The 18,429-nt window shown below is 38.3% G+C and overlaps 1 protein-coding gene across 2 annotated transcripts in view; it reads left to right on the top strand.

The window, feature by feature from the left end:
* Positions 1–18,429, top strand: part of arhgap45b (Rho GTPase activating protein 45b) — a 40,543-nt gene that overhangs the window by 11,383 nt on the left and 10,731 nt on the right. For both annotated transcript variants that reach the window (XM_036587216.1, XM_036587217.1), the window contains exons 3-14: positions 3,235–3,378; positions 4,677–4,761; positions 8,884–8,956; positions 10,503–10,572; positions 10,671–10,805; positions 11,832–11,893; positions 12,003–12,113; positions 13,001–13,081; positions 13,209–13,376; positions 15,479–15,616; positions 15,932–16,122; positions 17,147–17,262. In XM_036587216.1, coding sequence (XP_036443109.1) covers positions 3,235–3,378; positions 4,677–4,761; positions 8,884–8,956; positions 10,503–10,572; positions 10,671–10,805; positions 11,832–11,893; positions 12,003–12,113; positions 13,001–13,081; positions 13,209–13,376; positions 15,479–15,616; positions 15,932–16,122; positions 17,147–17,262 — 1,374 coding nt within the window. The remainder of the gene's footprint in view (positions 1–3,234; positions 3,379–4,676; positions 4,762–8,883; positions 8,957–10,502; positions 10,573–10,670; positions 10,806–11,831; positions 11,894–12,002; positions 12,114–13,000; positions 13,082–13,208; positions 13,377–15,478; positions 15,617–15,931; positions 16,123–17,146; positions 17,263–18,429) is intronic.

Raw genomic sequence — 18,429 nt, 5'->3', positions numbered from 1 at the left:
CCCACCTAGAGGAAATCTCTCAGCTAGCTCAGGGACCTTCCTGATACTGCATGTCAAAAGAAAATGTGTGATTGAATGTTTTAAAACAGAACAATAAAATAAAAAGCCTGGAGACGAGACGGGGTGTGTGGAGTCAGTACAGCTTACTGAAAATATCATTTCAAAACTGTCACTGGGGCAGTACCCCTCTTGTCACTGGGGCAGTACCCCTCTTGTCACTGGGGCGGTACCCCTCTTGTCACTGGGGTGGTACCCCTCTTGTCACTGGGGTGGTACCCTTAATCATCTCAGTACCTTTAGTCAGGGAACATAATTGTACCACAATCCACTGAAAATGTATTTTCTAAGTCGTACTGACTCCACACCCCCCGTCTCGTCTCCAGGCTTTTATTTTATTGTTCTGTTTTAAAACATTCAGTTATGAAAAGATACAAATATGAACTTTTCACCCGGAAAAACTTATTTAAGGTTCACAATCAGACCTTAAAACCACTGTTGTACCTTTTAAGGGAACATTTACATTGTTTGTACCTTGATGAATGAAAAATGTACCTACAGAGAACCTTTATTTCTAACAGTGTATCAGGGATTGTAAATTAATAATCCAGATAAAGTTTATCCTACCTTGGCTTCCAGCAAAATGAACAGTTATTTAGAATGATTAAGATTTAATTAATAGCCACACTGTTATTAGTTTTTACTATAGTTTTACTCTGACCTCTGAGTTTGCTCTTCCACAGAGTTGAATCCAAAACTTCCAGCTTCAGGAATAAAAGAAAAACACCAGCCCAGGATAGCTTGTGTTGGAATTATGTGTTCCTCTTTTACTGCTGCCATTATTCTGACTCCACATTTGTTCTGTGGAGTTTTCTCTTTGTCGGAGGATGTAGGGCTTAGAGACTGTTGTGATTGATCAAGTGGTGTGTTAGTCCTTATTTTGCAAATGATCAGTTCTACCAAAGTGTGCATTTTTAACTTTAAAGCACTACCATGTTTGTATTTGTATGTAGAAGAGGAGATATTTTATTATAATATGAATTTGATAAAGTTATTGTGTGTAGTCTTGTGAAAAAAAAAATCCTTTTTTACCAGGTTTAGTCCTTTATTGATGTTGTCGGAAATGCAGAACCCATTGATGCATCATGGACAGATCCAATCAGATGTAAATATTGTAAATAATAAGGAATTCGTTACACAAATATGTAACTAATTATGTAGTAACTTGGTTATTTTGAAATAGCAGGCTTTATACACTTTAGATGTCTAACGGTTCATTATGTGACCTTAACACAGGCAAATGAATGATTTTACATTGTTTTTCAGAAGTACCGCTCTGGCGTGCCGCGTGTGGGCCGGGCTCGTCGAGGCTGTGAGAGGGATTTCTGAATCAGGTGGTTGTGATTGTGCATGGCTGTGAGAAATCTCTTTCTGAATGCTGTGCTGCTGTCTTTCATTCCCCTCAGCCTCGTCTCGGTCACAGCCCTGAGCTCTGTAGCTGCGTTGTTTTGACAGATTGAGGGGGGAAGTGTGCTCTGCTGCTTCGTGTGTAGGTCTCCGGTACAGAAAGGAGGAAGTGGTTTTCAGAGGTGTTGCAGCAGAGTTGAAAGCAGATTCGGCTCCTGTAAATCAGCTCTCAGGGCGTGGGTCCCTGCACTGTCGTCTGATTGTCAGTTCACTCTCTCTCTCTGACACAGACTCTGAGAAGGAAGGGCTTTATTCCGTTGGTCAGTCTTGCCACTGCACATTCATCACATTCAGCAGAGGGGCATTTACTGAGACATCGAAGGTCTTATAACAAAAACTTCTAAGTTCTGACCAGTGCTTTAACACCTTTAGAGGGGGGTGGCGAGAAGTGTTTGTTTAGTGGAGCTGGAATTGTGTCTGTCGTTGTTATAGAGCTACTAAATCTCATCCGCTAGGAAGAAGTTGGCCAATTTGACAACTTCAGACTTGTACTAATGGCATAATGTTAACAAAAAAAGTTTGTGAAATTTTTGAATCACTATTATTTCTGTGGCAGTTAATTGCCAAATTTTCATGATGGTGGCAGGCCTAGCTCCGCATGGGCGTCATGTCCTCCAACATGAAGACACTGTGATACCCATGCCCTTGTAAAATGTTGATGCATAATATAATAAAAAATATGACAAAATATTGTTTTCACCACTGACGAAAACCTTCTATTGTAACAAGCCTGACATCGTAACAATAGAAGAACCCTTTTGGGTGCTATATAGAAGTCTTTTCAAAAAGGTTCTATATAGAACCATCTACGGCACATTCCCCATCAATCTGAAGAACGCTTTCACGATGCAAAGAACACTTTAATCATGGGTTCTTTGAGTGTTCATGGTTCTTTATAGAACCATTTTTCTTACTAAAGAAAGTTGTAGCTATGCTGGTCTTGCTAAGTTAGACTCAGTACACCCACTACTTCATTGTGTGGCCCTTTTCACACTATGTAAGATGAGGCATCATTACTGAATCAGACTGAAAAAACACGCTAAACTATGGCGCGTGTGCGCCACTGCGAGTCGCCCTGTAAAGCCTGAAATAATCATTTAAAAGTCAGAGCTGTTGGGTCAGACTTCGCAGGAGTTTTTCGGACCACGTCATATGTCTTTACATATTAACGCCATATGCACAGGCTCAAAAAGAAGTTCTCGCTCAAATGCAAAATCAACATTGTACTGATGAAAATATGATGACAACAGTAGATAATTCACTCACTTCACCAAGTTTTAACTGAGTTCTCTTTGAAAACCGTTGAACATACTTGTAAACATCAGAATCATCCACTTGGGCAAGGGGTCCGAAGCACAACCCACATTACAAAATGTTCTTCCACATGTTGCATGCAATTACACATTTCCACCAGAGATGGCTCCAAATCCCCAAATTTTACATAGTGTAGCTTTAAGGTTCTTTAGGGAATTGAACGTGGTTCTTCTCAAGCATCGCTCCAATGAACCTTTGTTGGTAGTCTTATTTTAAGGGTGCCTGTAGGTCCATGAGGATCTTCACATCTACAGACGTGATAGGATTATTTTCAGTGTCTTTTGCTGATCATTTAACGTACCAGCAGGGAACTAAAGCCTCAGTCAGAAAGTGTTTGCATTGGTGAACTCTGAGCTAGTCTGACCGTAGCTGTGGCCCTGTCTGTGCACCTTGACTGCTATGTTCAAAGTGAAGTGGAGTGCTGTCTCAGTGCGCCGCGTGGGTGTTTTCTTCCAGACAAACAGGAGAACCGGCGGCCACTGGCCCACGAGTGTCTGGGGGAGGTCCTGCGAATCCTGCGGCAGGTCATCAGCATGTACCCCCTTCTCAACACGGTGGAGACCCTCACTGCAGCTGGCAAGCTTATCTCCCAGGTCAAAGGTCAGACAGCACTCTTGTTTATCTTGTCTAGCTTTCTGAAGTATGATGTGAAAGGTTTTTGAAATGTGTGAGTGAAGTTTTGGCAGATACTGACACTTTTGCATAATATCTATATTAACAGCGATGATAAGGCAGTGAGAATTCTATACAGGCATAAATAGGACAGATATTTAACAAAGCATTGCAGAAAAACAGTAGAAACATCCAGGTGTTAAATCTGTATGTCTGTGAAAACAAAAAAAAATAATTATTTACATACATGTATATGTATGTTCATATATGTATTTGTCTGAACAAAACCTGGTAACTTGAATGAAGAAACATTCCAAACTCAAATTGCTCCCTACTCCCTATATCGTGCCCTAAGTGGCTAATGGAATTGGCATTGTGTGCACAAGACTGAACCCCAAATGACCGTTTATTAAACATGTTTTGCACTGTTTGGGAGCAGGAGCCACTATTTGAAATGCTATGTACTCCAGGGAGTATGGAGCCATTTGAGATGCATCCTTAGTTAATGTTACAGTGTTTGATGTCATTTTGGACTGTTTCTGTTGGTCCATTGATCAATATATATATATATATATATATATATATATATATATATATATATATATATATATATATATATATATATACAGATCATTTGAAAGTGACAGACACCTTTTACTCTTTAAGTACTGTTTTTGGGAACAAAAAAGCTTACTAAATGATCAATGATACTCTCTAAATACTTATTTTTAGTCATTTTGTGATGTACCGTCTGCCTTTAGAACATCACATTTCAAAAATGAGTCATTCTGGATGTTAATTAGAACTTCATTCTCAATGTTTACAGTTTTCCAGTCATTATGGAATCATCTATAGCCCTGTTCTTCATTTCTTCTGTATTTCACAGCTTCTTACTAATCACTTGAAATCTGTGAAGTTGTACAGTAGTAGCATCATAATAGAACCATTCACACATTTATCTATAACGGTTGTTTTAAATTTTATTGAAAACAGCAATTCCAAACTTTTTTAATGCTTGTGTAAATATAATCTATATAACGTTTCTGTTGGAACAAACGCTCCATTTTTTGTTACATTATTTGAAATCACCATCTGCCTTTTACATTGTTTCAGAATTACATGATGAATGGAACAACAGAAATGTCCCAGAATGACTTAGAATAAAGTCTCGTTAGATGAACTGTTTCTTTGTCATCTCCTTTAAAGTTACTTTTTTGGGAGATAAGCGATTTTGTTCAGACAGCGATGATAATCTTATCCTGACACACTGCTATGTTTGATCTAAGGGTTCCACTATGAAGTCTGCAATGAATCTGACAAGAAGGACTTTGAGAAAGCCATCGAGACCATTGCAGTCGCTTTCAGCAGCAAGTAAGTGATCCTTCCTGTCATGAAGTGTGACAGGCTGCCTGTTATACACTTGTTTTGTGAAAAACAGAAGAGCTTTCCTTGGTTTGCATTGTGAAAAAGTGACATATACAGATATACAGTGACATACTGTTCCTCTCTCTCTCGTAAGAGCAGTAAAGCACGAGTCATATTTTAAGGAAAACATCTTAAATCTTATAGCAATGGAAACATAAAGATGGAAATGGCTAATGTAATGAGGACATTGCATATCTGCAGTTTACAATAGCTTCAGTCAGGTTGAAGGAAGGAGGGTGATTAACTGTGCTGATACTCTGATAGTACGGTTTGTAGCTCCAGTGCCATAACAGGAAGTTGATTTGTGGCTTTCGTTTGGTAATTGGCTCACAACCAAGAAAATCAGACATTTTGCTTTTGCGTCGATCATTATCATCATACATGTAACTGTCTGAAGTGCTCCCGCTGTAAACAGCTCACTGTTCTGCATTACTGTTATACTATAGTGACACGTTCTGTTGGCCTTTAGAAAGGCAGAATTTTTACTATAGAATTATTACTGTTGCTTTTTTATTGTTTTTAAATATTATCAGGGCTAGACGGTAGGGCTGCACGATATTGACAAAAAATGTGATGCACAATAAAGCTGTTAAATATCATAATGATGATATGAGAAACTATGCATTATTATTCATAGTGTGCTTCTGACTGGATGTGACAGAAATACATATTTTTACATACATATTTTTTGGATGTGTAAACGGAAACTATTAACCTTTCCTTTAAGCAAATAGAAAAATAAAAAAGCATAGATGCACCATTCACTGTTGTGCAAAATAAAAAGAATTGAACTACTAACAGCTTCTTACGTCAGAACTGCTGGCACGTTATTTTGTGCACGGAAAGGCTGAAACGTAATCAGCATTGCTTTAACAGATTTTTGTGTCAAACAAAAACAAATAAATATATATTTATTTTTATTTAACCCAAGAATTGCTTAGTTATCAAATTGGTTTGTTGAGAGTAGAAATTACTGCCTTGCACACTTAAAACACAACACTGGATGTGAGACGAATCCTAACATTTGTTGCGTTTTTCCAGGCTAGTAGTTCAGGACGGAGGCATTTCTGAGCTGTGCATGTGTATATTTTGTAATTGTCTGTTTGGCCTAATGGTTCAGTTAGTCATCCCCCGTGTGGGAGAGCAGAGTTCACTCTTACCGACAATGTAATGACGTCTCTGGTGCTGCGTGTGAGGTAATTTGATCTGTCCCATCATCGCCGCTCTAATCATGAAATCTTTTGCTGAAATATGATTTATCGTACAGCCCTAGAAGACAGATTTAGAAAAAAGTAATGTTTTACCTTATCGACTTTATTTTTTGTAAATATATGCTCATTCTGAAACAGATGCCTGAAACATGTTCTAAAAAAGTAGGAATGGGGTAGTTTAACACTGGAAACATTGTGAAATGTTAAAAACATCTTAAACAGGAGATGCTATCCTGTTGGATATGAAAAGTGTCCAGGAAGGAGCGAGGGTGAGTTGAGGCTCGCCATTGGCAAAAATCCAACACATAAAATAACGTTCCTCAGCGAGCGATAGCACAGATTTAGGCAGATTTTTCACCCTCTACAGCGCATAAGAACATCAGAAGATTCAGAGAATCAGGAGGTTTCTCTGAGCATAAAGGACAAGGCCAAAATCCACAAATGGATGCCTGTAACCTCTGACCCCTCAGATGGCACTGTATAAAAAATGGCACACTCCTGTGATGGACATCACCACATGGGCTCAGGAATATTTTAACAAACCGCTGTCAATGAACAGCGTCCATCACTGCATCCAAAAATGCAAATTAAGACTGTACTGTGCACAGTGGATGTCAAATGTCAACAGTGTCCAGAAATGCAGCTGCAGACTCGAGCTCATCCGAAATGGACATCTGAAATGGACAGAAGCTCAGAGGATGTAATGTTTAAAATAATGGCTCCACCTCCCAAACAGTGTAATGTCATTTGACAAGTCCACCTTTCATACTGTTTATGAAGATAATGGACATTGTTCTCCGGGCCGAAGAAGAAAAAGACTGTCTAGAAAGTAAAGTTCAAAAGCCAGCGTCTGTCATGGTAATGGGGGGACATTAGTGGGTAACTCGCACATCTGTGACAGCACAATTAATGCTGAACACATTTTAGAGTGACATATGCTGCCTTTTAGACATGCTTATTTCAACATGACAGCACCAACCCACATTCTGCATGTGTTACCACAGCATGGCTGCGTAATCAGAGGAGGCTGGGCTTAGACTGGCCTGCACACAGTCCAGAACTGTCTCCCACTGACAACGTGCATCTTATTAAGCTCAAAATATGACAGCAAAGACCCTGCAGAGCTGAAGACCCGTATCACAGAAGAATGGCAAAATTTCCACTTTCAAAACAGGATCAGTTTGTGTCCTTAGAACCCAAACGACTGTTGTGTTAAAAGGAATGGTGATGTAAGACAGCAGCAAACATGCTCCTGTCCCAACTGTTTCAGGCATCAAATTAGGAATGAGCATATATTCACAAAAAACAATGAAGGTCATAAAATAAAACATCAAATGTTGTGTTTTTGTCCCATTTTCAATGCAGTACAGGTCAAACAGAACTTGCTTAGCACTGCTTTCTGGCTTTATTATTTTTTTATTGATTTTATTAGTATTTCCCACACTGTCCCAACTTTTTTGGAATTGGGTTTGCAGCATGTAAACATCATTAAGGTTTAATGTACCATTTACGCCCAGAAACTAAGCTGTGAACCAAAACCAAAGTTTTTGTGATCTCACAGAAATCAGTGCATTTACATATATCCGCCTATTTATCAGACAGTGGTTAGCCCCACCCATTCACACAGTTGTTTTAAGAAGTGTTTCAGTCTGGGTTGTTTTTTTCATGAGGCCCAATACAGGGTAGCCAATCAGAACAGAGCTCATTTACATATCAGTCTTAAAGGCACAGGAACAGATTTTTTCTAAGGGAGTTCTAAGGCATAAGTATGTCATCAGATCTGAGTTATGTCATTAGGTACTGTTTTGTTGCTGCAGTGACAGCCTCTGTGTAGCACTAGCTTAGTAAAACCTTATTTCATAGAAGAAGATGTTAAAGAATTTCAGCCAGTGGAAGAGCATCAGTGACACCACGCAGACCACCTCAGCGGGGGGTTCACTGTGATCACCATCACATTAGCTATCATGGTGGTTACTGTTTATGAATTGCAACAAAATTAAATTTGTCTGATTAGCTTCCTGTCCGACCAAGCAGGTTTGCTAAAAGGGATAAAGAATGCAAATAATCTCCAAGCCAAGTGGCCAGTCTGTACTTTCAACAGGGATGTCTGAGGCATATCTCAGCAGTGTTGAACACCATGGTGTAACAGTAGAGACTGGAAATACGCTGCACAGTAAAATTTTATATGAAAGGGCTCATATCATGGAAAAACAGATTTTCCTCACTTTTTTAATGAGTTTGATTTGTAAACATTGTTAAAGCTTCAAAATATTTTGTTCACTCCTAAGTCCATGCAGTCAATATATGGAAACTACGCTGCCGCCGACTGTTTTGAAATGATGTCACAAAAACCAGTGTATTTACATAAATCTGCCTGTTCATTGCAGAGCAGTTTAGCTCTGCCCGTTCACATAGTTATAATTATAAAGAGTATTTTTATTGCTACAAAGCATGTTTTAGTCTGGGCTGTTTTTCCTATGAAGTGCAAGACAGGGTAGAGATCCTGTCCATATCAGTCTTAAGGGGAATTCTACAGAGTTTGGAGAATAGTTTGTAAAAATGAATTCTGACTGGTTTTAGTACATAAAACCAAAAGGACTTCATGGGAAAAGATATGAGATATGAGCTCTTTAACTTGAAACATTATTATATTTGTTAGCTAAATATTATTTCTCTCACTGTAACACATTTAATTACTGATGCGTTGTTGATGAGAACATGAAACATTTTCTCTTGGGGCCTGAAAAAGGTTGTGTCTGACATAAGGCATCAGGATGCTGTTCTCAGTGAATCAGAACAGGTTAGTCAGACCGGCTCTCTTATGCTGTTTCTGTCTGTTTTACACTTTCTTTTTCAGCGTGTCGGAGCTGTTGATGGGGGAAGTTGACAGCAGCACTCTCTTATCTGTAATGCCCACAGAGAAGAGCAGGGTACGTGTGTGACAGAACTACTGAGGGCAGCCTCTTCACTTCCTGTGCACTATCATAGCCTCAGTTAGCAACTACAGTGGCAGACACATTCAGCCAAGCACAGTTCATAATGATATTAACCTGAATATGAACAAAATATGAGTCAGAAATGAATTTAGTAACCAGCTTTATTTACCCGTACCAGTAATTTAGCTTTACAGTGATTTTACAACCGTTAAGGGTTGTTAGGCAACACAGCAACAAAATGCAATAATAAAACATAATATTTAGTAGATCATTATATTTATTTTCCGCAACAGTTAGTTCCAATGCCACAATCTGTGCTCCCATTTGTGTTTTTTTTACAATAACTGTGTCATTCCACTGAGCACTGTTTACTGAGTTATGACTCACATTACACTGCGGCTAAACGTTACTAAGTTTCTAGCACATACCAAACCAGAAAACTGAAACATTAGATATACATGCCATTATATTTGATCTGCAGTGTGTTTAGTCTGATTCTAGAAAAGAGTGTGAAAGCAGGTCAGCATCAAATTCTCAACCAGTTGTTGCCCATAAGTGAGCTTTTCAGTCGGCAGCTCTGGCAGTATAACAACTAAACAAACTGGGATTAGCCAGAAACTAACAGAATACAGTTCAGCAAACAGGATGAACGTTGAAAAGCTTTACAGACCAGACTGCTTGGAACAAAACTACAATCTGTTTACTTCGGATTAAACTACTGTTTAACCCCAGTTAATCTTTCTGTTAATCTGTCTGTCTGTCTGTCTGCATGTCTGTTTATCTCTCTGGTTATCTGTATGCCTCTATCTAATATTGTTGCTGGCACATCTCCAAAAATGTAACTTTATAAGAGAAGGAAAAACATTCTTAACTGACAAATGTAAAATAATGTAGAAAGATTTTATTCTCTAATTTTGGACCATTTCTATTGGTCCATTTGTCATAAGATTTTGACACTATAAATAACAAGTGGTGCTTTCAATTTATGTAAAAAATATATAAAAATAAAAATCCAGATAGATAGATAGATATACATACATATGTGTGTGTGTGTGTGTGTGTGTGTGTGTGCGCGCGAGTGTGTTTGTACAGTTGTCTGTAAAAAACACTCCTCATTAAATGCTGTTTTGTTGATTTTCCAAGTGAAAATAAGTTAAAACATCCGCTACAGAGAGCAACTTAAATAAGGCATTGTTCTGCAAATTTTTATGCACTATTTCTGTTTATTTGCTGAGTTGAACATATAAGAAAACATACGATTTAAAACGTGTATGTATCTTTTGGCCACAGTTTCATATTTGTCCAACATGTTAACTACTGTAAATAAGCACTAATTGTGCTTTGAAATGTGTAGAACTGTTCTCAGTAGAGGATTTTCACTTAGAAAATCAACAAAACATGTAATTTGACCAGTGGTGCCTAAACATACAGCTTCAGCTGTGTCTCAGCCAATCAGATCTGTTTTATGAAACACATTAAACGTACGTCCTTCTGACCTAAACAGCATGTTTGTTGTTGTTGTATCCTGCTGTGTTAACAGTCTATGGAGAATCTTTACAAAATGTCTGGTCAGGAAACCTCACAAACACGGAGCGACTCTTCTGAATTTGGTAATTATCTTCTTCTCTGACATGAGTTCCTTCACTCGCAGTACAATTTAAAGTGACAGTTTAAATTGCATCCAAACGTTTCATGTGTTTTTGTACAGTAATGAGTGCGGAGGAGGTGGACATCCTTCTGCAGCGCAGTGAAGGTGGAGTGGACTCCGCTCTGATGTACGCCAAGACCATCTCCAAGTACATGAAGGACCTCATCGGCTATGTGGAGAAACGAATCTCACTCGGTAAGACAGCACACCCTGTGAAGCTGATTTCATGTTGTGTTTCTGTGATATAATGCAAATAAAACATGCATAATATATACACAGCCCAGTTTTATAACTTCATAACCGTACACATCGGCAGTATTTGTAATGTAACTGTACATTGTGCCTGTTTTCAGTAGATATCCATATTTATTTTGTATTAATTGTAATCTATTACGTCATTAAGAACTGAAACTCTGTAAAGACTGTGCTCTGATGGAGCTTTTCTCATCACCGTTGCTGCCGCTTCAACCTTGCAGGTGGATGAAGATCAAGCAAAGTAAACCAAAATGACCACAAATAGATGAAAAGATATTCTGACGTTTTAGATTCAGTCTCCAGAAAACACTACGAGTAGAAGATTAGCTTGAGTGGTGGACTGGATCTGTATAAACTGCACACCTCTGAAGTTCAGAACATTCCAATGTGTGAGATTTTTACAAAAAGTATAAAAAACATCTTCCAAAACTTCCAAAGCTCATAAATAATAAACACAATTAAGCTGGAGTTGGCATCTTATTCACCACCTTCTTATTCGAATTTTCTGTTCCACCTTAAATAGTGTTGTGTGCAGTTTGGGACGCAGCAGAAGTAATGCAGCAGGAAATCTCAGTCATTTAGATTTCAATTTTCGTTTGTTATCACTACAGCAACAAATCAAATAAGATCAAGGCAATACGCTCAAATATATACTCTAAAAGTTAGTTTTAAAGTAAGAAAATTTGTCTCATTACACACTGAGGTGCTAAATTAACTTGAAGTTGCCTACCATTATAACAGCGGCACTACTGTGTGATGTCATCGAGATACTATGAATTGTGTATTTCACATATGCAGTACATGTTTTATTTTATTTTATTGAAATTTGACACCTGCACCAAGAGAAATGAACTTGAAAAAAACATTTCACACTTCTGATGTTTTTGTTTCTAAAGACCATGTTTGATACCAGTATGGGGAATATTATCACTTTGCTTTGACTAATTTAATTTTATGGTATTGCAGAGGTGGAATTTTCCAAGGGCCTCCAAAGACTGTACCAGGCTTGCAAACAGACCATCACACAGGTAAGCTAGAATCTTTAATAGATATAATAAATCTTTATCGTAGCTGCCATGTGACCCGTTCTCTTACTCTTTGTCCATTTTGTTTCTTCTCCTTTGTCTTCCTCTGCAGCCACACATGCCTTTCTTCTCCATCTACTCTCTGGCTCTGGAGCAGGATCTAGAGCAGAGTGCTGGAGTACATCAGGCTGCAACCACCCTGCACAACCAGACCTTCATACAGGTGCGCCACTCCTTCATCTTCATCATTATCACTATTTCATGATCACCTTAGTCACCTTCAACTTAATATCACACATTATGTTGAAAAATAGATTCATATAATCCTCTGGGAACATCAGTGGGATGGAAATTGACTCAGATATTTTGTCCTGTAAGTGTGAAATGTTGTGACTCTGTGTTGTGCTGCCAGTGAGCAGTGATAGGAAATGGGAGAGGTGGGAGATCCCTGCTGTGAACACTATTCACACCTCTCCACACAGACTATGCTTAGATAAAATAGACAGCGCAACTGCTGCTTTCTTTCTGTCAAATAATCGTGCACAACTGCTGCATTAAAAAAATGCATATAAGCACAATAAAACCACTTTTATAATGATTGAATATGGATTTGCAGAGGTGGAATTTTTATCGAAATATATTCCATCAAGTTTACTGAAGGAAAAATTGCATAGCTCAACCTGAAGGACCACCAAAACATGGATTTTATGACTGCTGTGATTAAACTGTAATCCCTTTAATGCTTTGCTCTTATAAGCACATAACTTGCATATTACTTTGATAGTAGTTATTGAATAATTCATAGTAGTTACTCCACAGTAAGACTTAAGATTAGTAACTGAATCGTATGCCCAGGGCTCAGTGGGATAAAAGCAGCAAATTATGTTGCAGAATGCATTACACTGGAGTTTGAGTTCTTGCCTGTATTCAGTGTCACAGGTTCTGCATTGTTTCCACTTTCTGTTTTGCTCTTGAAGATTAAGTGAAAAAAAAAACTGAAAGATTTTCTTTGCTGCTTGTTATGCTCTACAAGTACTCTGACACTGGACTTTGTTGAGGTTTTACGCATGACGTTCCTTGTTATAAGGAATTCTTACTCTGCTTCCACAGCCTTTGATGCACCGTAAGCAGGAACACGAAAAGAAACGAAAAGAGATCAAGGAGCTGTGGCTCAAAGCCAAGAGGAAACTGGTGAGAACTGTGCTGCAGTTTTGATTCTCAGCTGACGTCCCACTGGTTCCAAAAATTCCAATTTGATGGTGTATAAAGTCGTTTTCATACTCTTACCCATCGAATTCTTCATTTATGTCATGTGCAGATGGAGTCTGAGGCTAACTTGAAGCGGGCTAAGCAGGTGTACGCCGCTCGCTGTGAGGAATACGAGAAGGCCAAGACGGCAGCCAGCAGAGCAGAGGAAGAGGGCAGCAGCTCCACCACCAAAGCACTGGACAAGAAAAAACGACTGGAAGAAGAGGCTCGCAATAAGGTCTGTACTGAACTCCCATGATGCAGCAGTGTGACACAAAAACCTGTCAGGATTTCCTTGCACACAGATCAGGAAAATATAAATAAATATAAAAAAATATATAACATCATCTAAGTAAACGTAAATATAAATTTGTGTAATCAATTGGAAGCTAGGAAGCTATAAAAAAAAGGAATTTAGACGTGTCCGGAGTGATGAATAGAGCTGTAGTTAAAAATGATGAAAAATGATAACTGCACCAAAAGTTAGAATAACTTTTCTATCCAGAATGTCCAGGTGTTTTAAAGGTCGTGATGAAATCTTGAAGCAAATAACCCGAAAATCATAACTGTAAATAGATAATTGTAGTATATAATTTGTCATTTAACAACTTGCTGTCGTTCCCCCAAAAATCACGTAAAATACATTTTGGTGTTCAGTATAAAATATTTGAGTCTATACTGTATCAGCTATTTTTGAATGTAATATAACAAAAAATATTACAATTATTTGAAAGGTGATTCCAAACATTTGAACAGTAGTGTAGTAGTAGAGAATAATAACCTGAGGATTGTACATATTTCAGTGAGTGTGTTTACATGCACTTAATAATCTGATAACTACAGAAAATCAGATTTTGTCAGTAATCCAATCAACACATTTACATGCACTTGAGTAATCAGATAATGGGGAAACTCTAGGTCTACATGAGTCAGACAGTAATCGGATTTCTGCTTTGCAACCAGCCAATAAACTCACAGAAGACGTGACTCAAACATAACATAAAACTTCATGCCGCAGCTTTTTTTTTTAAACATTGAGCTACTTTACCTGAAAATATGAACAAACATCACTTAGAAGTTGAAGAATATTCAGATCCTTCATTTCGTCAAAAATGTAGTTGGTTTCAGTGTCGCTCCAAAAGTGTTTTGCTGCCATTTTGCAGCAGCGCGGCTCACTTATTTCCAGTACAGCTTTCTGTTCCGCACATGCGCAGACTGTGAAATCCGAAAAGAAATCAGAATAAGAGTTTACATGCACTGAGAAATCTGATTACTGAGCTAAAATCCAGCTCACTTTATCTAATTTCTTCATCAGATTTCTAGATCGGACTATGGTGTTTACATGACCATTTGAATAAACGGATAACTGCAGAAATCTGATTATGTTCGGATTATCGAGTGCAGGTAAACGCACTCGCTGTTTCAGTCTTGGTGTCCTAGGGTCAGTGTGATGTGACCTGTTAATTTCATTATTTTGTGAAATTGTTATTTAGATTGAGGACGTCTGATTTAAGGCCTGTTCACACCAAGCAGGTGTGAACAAATAAAAAAAAACTGATGTGATTTTTAATGTTTGGTTTTGTTTTTTTTAACACAGACAGAAGGAAAGACTTATTCCTTTTCCACAGTGCAACAGTGAATTCTGTGTTTTTCTTTTAAGCACTGACTTAACAGACTGATACACCTAGGTAAACTAAAAAGGTCTATAAACTGTGTGCTGAGGTTTTCACTGGCATTCCCAGCCTTTCAGCTGTGGTTTGCCGTATATTTTCTTTAACCTCTGTCTGTAGAGCTGTCCTGAGTCTGAATAGTCTAAATAACATTCTTACAAACTAGAAAATCTAAACCCAAAACTCATTCATGTCACTGTGTTTTAAAAAGACCGACTCCATCTGTCTTTATTCATCAGTTCTCTAATGCTTTCCTTCTCTGTCTACTTGCTCTCTCCCCTCTTTCTCTCCTGTCTCTCTTCTGTCTCTCTCTCTCTTCTCTCTCTGCCTCTCTCTTCTCGCTCTACTTGCTCTCTCCCCTCTCTCTTCCTGACGGTCTCTCTCTCCTCTCTCTCTGTCTGTCTCTCCATCTCTCTCCCTCTCCCTCTCCTGTTTCTTTTTCTCTCCTCTCTTTCTCCTTCTGTCTCTCTGTTACTTCTCTCTTTCCATCTCTCTCTCTCTTCGTTTCTCTTTCTCTCCTCTCTCTCTGTCTCTCTCCTGTTTCTCTCTCTCTCTCTCTCTCTTTCTTTCTCTCTGTCTCTCTCCTGTTTCTCTTTCTCTCCTCTCTCTCTCTCTCTCTCTCTCTCTCTCTCTCTCTCTCTCTTCTTCTCTCTCTCTCTCTCTCTCTCAGGCTGAGGAGGCTGAGGCTACATACCGCACATGCATTGCGGACGCCACCACACAGCACCAGGAGTTGGAGCACACGAAGGTCACAGTGCTGAGACAGATCCAGGAGGTCATCAAGCAGAGTGACCAGACGCTCCGCTCTGTGAGTGACTGTCTGTGTGTTTTGTGCTGTAAATCTAATCCTAGTCTGGGTTCAGATGAATTGCTAAAGGAAACCAGCTCTGTGTGTTAGGCTTTACTGAGCCGGTGCTGAAACCATGACTGGATCCTGCTTATCAGCCAGCATGTCTATGATTATTGATTGTTTAAGGCTTGAACTCCAGGCTGACTATTACAGATTATTCGATAACTTAATATATATTTATGAGGGATAAAATAAAGCGTGGGCCCTCATGGGTCTTCAGGGTTTAAAGGGTTAATGTGCATTTTAATAAAAGTCCCGCTTTCTTTTTTCCAGGCTACTATTTCCTATTACCAGACCATGCATGTGCAGACGGTGGCCCTGCCTGTGCACTACCAGACACTGTGTGAGAGCAGTAAGCTGTACGATCCGGGCCAGCAGTACGCCACCCACGTCAGAGACCTGCAGATGAGCGAGGAGCCTGAAGTCCATTACAGCTTCGAGCCCTACTGTCCCATCAGCAGCCAGTGCGTTTTACAAACATGTCGTAAACAAAAACAAGGACTTCTTTAATAAACTGAAACTATTAAGAATCTAAATTAGCTCAAAATTTTAAACAAAGTTATGTGCCAATTAACTAAAATGTGCTATAAAAAATTCTGATAAGTATTTTAATATATTTTAATGTATTGCTTTTATGTATTTGTATATATTTTTAAGTATTTAGTAACTACGCTTTTTTCCTTAGTGATAAGAAAGCTTTCAGTTATTTCCCATTCATCATTAATGAGTCAAATTTAGATCTTACCACTGTGTGTGCTCATGTTCTCTGGTAAAAGGGGAATCCCACCAATATTTCAAAATGTCTACATAATTTATTACACATTAAGATTTAAACAATTTGATTGAGAGGTTTGGTGTGGAGTCAGAATTGTTCACAGTGGTGGGGACAGGAGCCAGACATTTGAAGAATTTAATGCCTCTAAATGCTCCCTCACAGAACGTTATTGCATGAAGTGGTTGTGAACACACGCTGACTGATGCCTCAAACATTGTTTTACGATAGTTTTGAGACAAGCTTTTTGGCCTACAATGCGTAGTGGAGGGGTACATGCAGGATGTTGTAAGGCAAAATCTTACCCAAAGCAAACGTAATTTTAAAACTCAGAAGACATGTAGGTTAACTGATGAATTTCGGCAGTCAAGAGAATGGCTATATTTCTATCCAAAATCCAACTAAAACACGTCACCTTTTTTGTAAAAATTACATAAGCATGGTATGGCACTGTTTGACACCCTGTATTTAAAATAAAAGGGTCACTAAAATGTAAATAAAGCATAGTTTGGCTTTTTAATGTAAAAGACTATATAGGATAAAAAAGAAAACACAATGGCTGATAATGAGTGGAATGATTAATTAATTATTAAGCAATTAATTAATGCTTTTCGTTGAGACGTTGTGGCTCCTGGTTCCTATCACTACCACTGTGCTGAAATTTGTAAAAATTGCTTCCCCTGTAAGTATGTATGTTTGTGTGGTTCTGACTGTAGGCAGGCAGCCAGACTGCGCGCTGACAGCTCCAACACAGATGCTCACAGCAGCCCTGAAGCACCGGCAACAGCAGGAGAAGATGCAGCCTCCTCTCAGAGAGAGGAGCACAAGAAGGGTGTGTAGTCTTTACATTTGTCTGTTTCACGTTTACTGTCTGGATTATTCATTGAGTTTCATATTCTCTTCACTAAATATTTAAAAACACAACTGATGGAAAGTGTTTGAAAACGTACCTTAAATGCTGCTGGCATTTTAAGAGGTACAATATGTTGGTTCTTGTAACAAAAATGAATATCTATCACATTTTTTAAATAAGAGAGTTTGATGTAATATATAAACACTGCTAAAGTTTAAATGTACTGTTCAGTCCTCAGTCCATATGGTCCATTTTTGGAAAAGAATCTGCAAAAACAGCATATTTTGAATTCATTGTTTCTGTGATGTCATGAAAACTCACTCATTTACATAAATCTGCCTAATCAACCACACAGCAGTTATAGTTATTTACATACATCTGTTTTAAAGGTACAGTAATAAACACAGCCTGTTTGATTGTAATGGATAAAGAAAAAGATGGTCATGTAGAAAAGAATTATGACTGTTTTTGGCATATAAACTCACACAAGTGGACCTCAGGGAGAAAAATATAGTACAAGAAAAATGTAGGATTTGGGCCCTTTAGGTTTCTAAATAGAGATTCCAAATTTTTGAGCCTTGTGTCATTAAGCAAAAACCTTTTCAAAGAGTCTACAAGTGTTCATGTGATCGTTGCCCAGAAAATAGCAAAAGTTCTGGTGAAGGTGTAACGAACTGTCCCTGAAAAAGTGTAACGTAATTTTTGTCATTGCAGCCCTTATTGATGTGTTCATTGTGGAAACTCGTATTGCGATAATGATAAAAAATATATGATTAATAGTGCCTGTTGTTCAGTATCGACGGCTTTTGGACAAAACTTCAACTTTTTTGTTTTAACAATTGACATTTTATTGGCACATAAAGTCAGGTTCACAGGTACAGTTACCTTAGCACATAATACTCATAGTTTCCAATGGACATGATAGAGTAAGTATATTGTAAGTATAAGGTAAGATATTAATAAATGCCGTATTCTCCAGAACCTGTACATTTTCTGATTTAAGCTGTATTTCTGTTGCTCTAATGGAAGCACTGTTGTAACCTGGGACAACCAGAAATTAACGGATGGAACCTGATGAGTTGACCACAAAAGCAAAATTTCTTGGCCAAAGATACTGATATAAAAAACAGATGCTTTGCTTTATAA

The sequence above is a fragment of the Colossoma macropomum genome, unplaced genomic scaffold (assembly GCF_904425465.1).
Source record: "Colossoma macropomum unplaced genomic scaffold, Colossoma_macropomum, whole genome shotgun sequence".
NCBI classification, from domain to species: Eukaryota; Metazoa; Chordata; class Actinopteri; order Characiformes; family Serrasalmidae; genus Colossoma; species Colossoma macropomum.
Note: the sequence above shows the minus strand (reverse complement) of the source record. Positions and strands in the feature narration are given on the sequence as shown.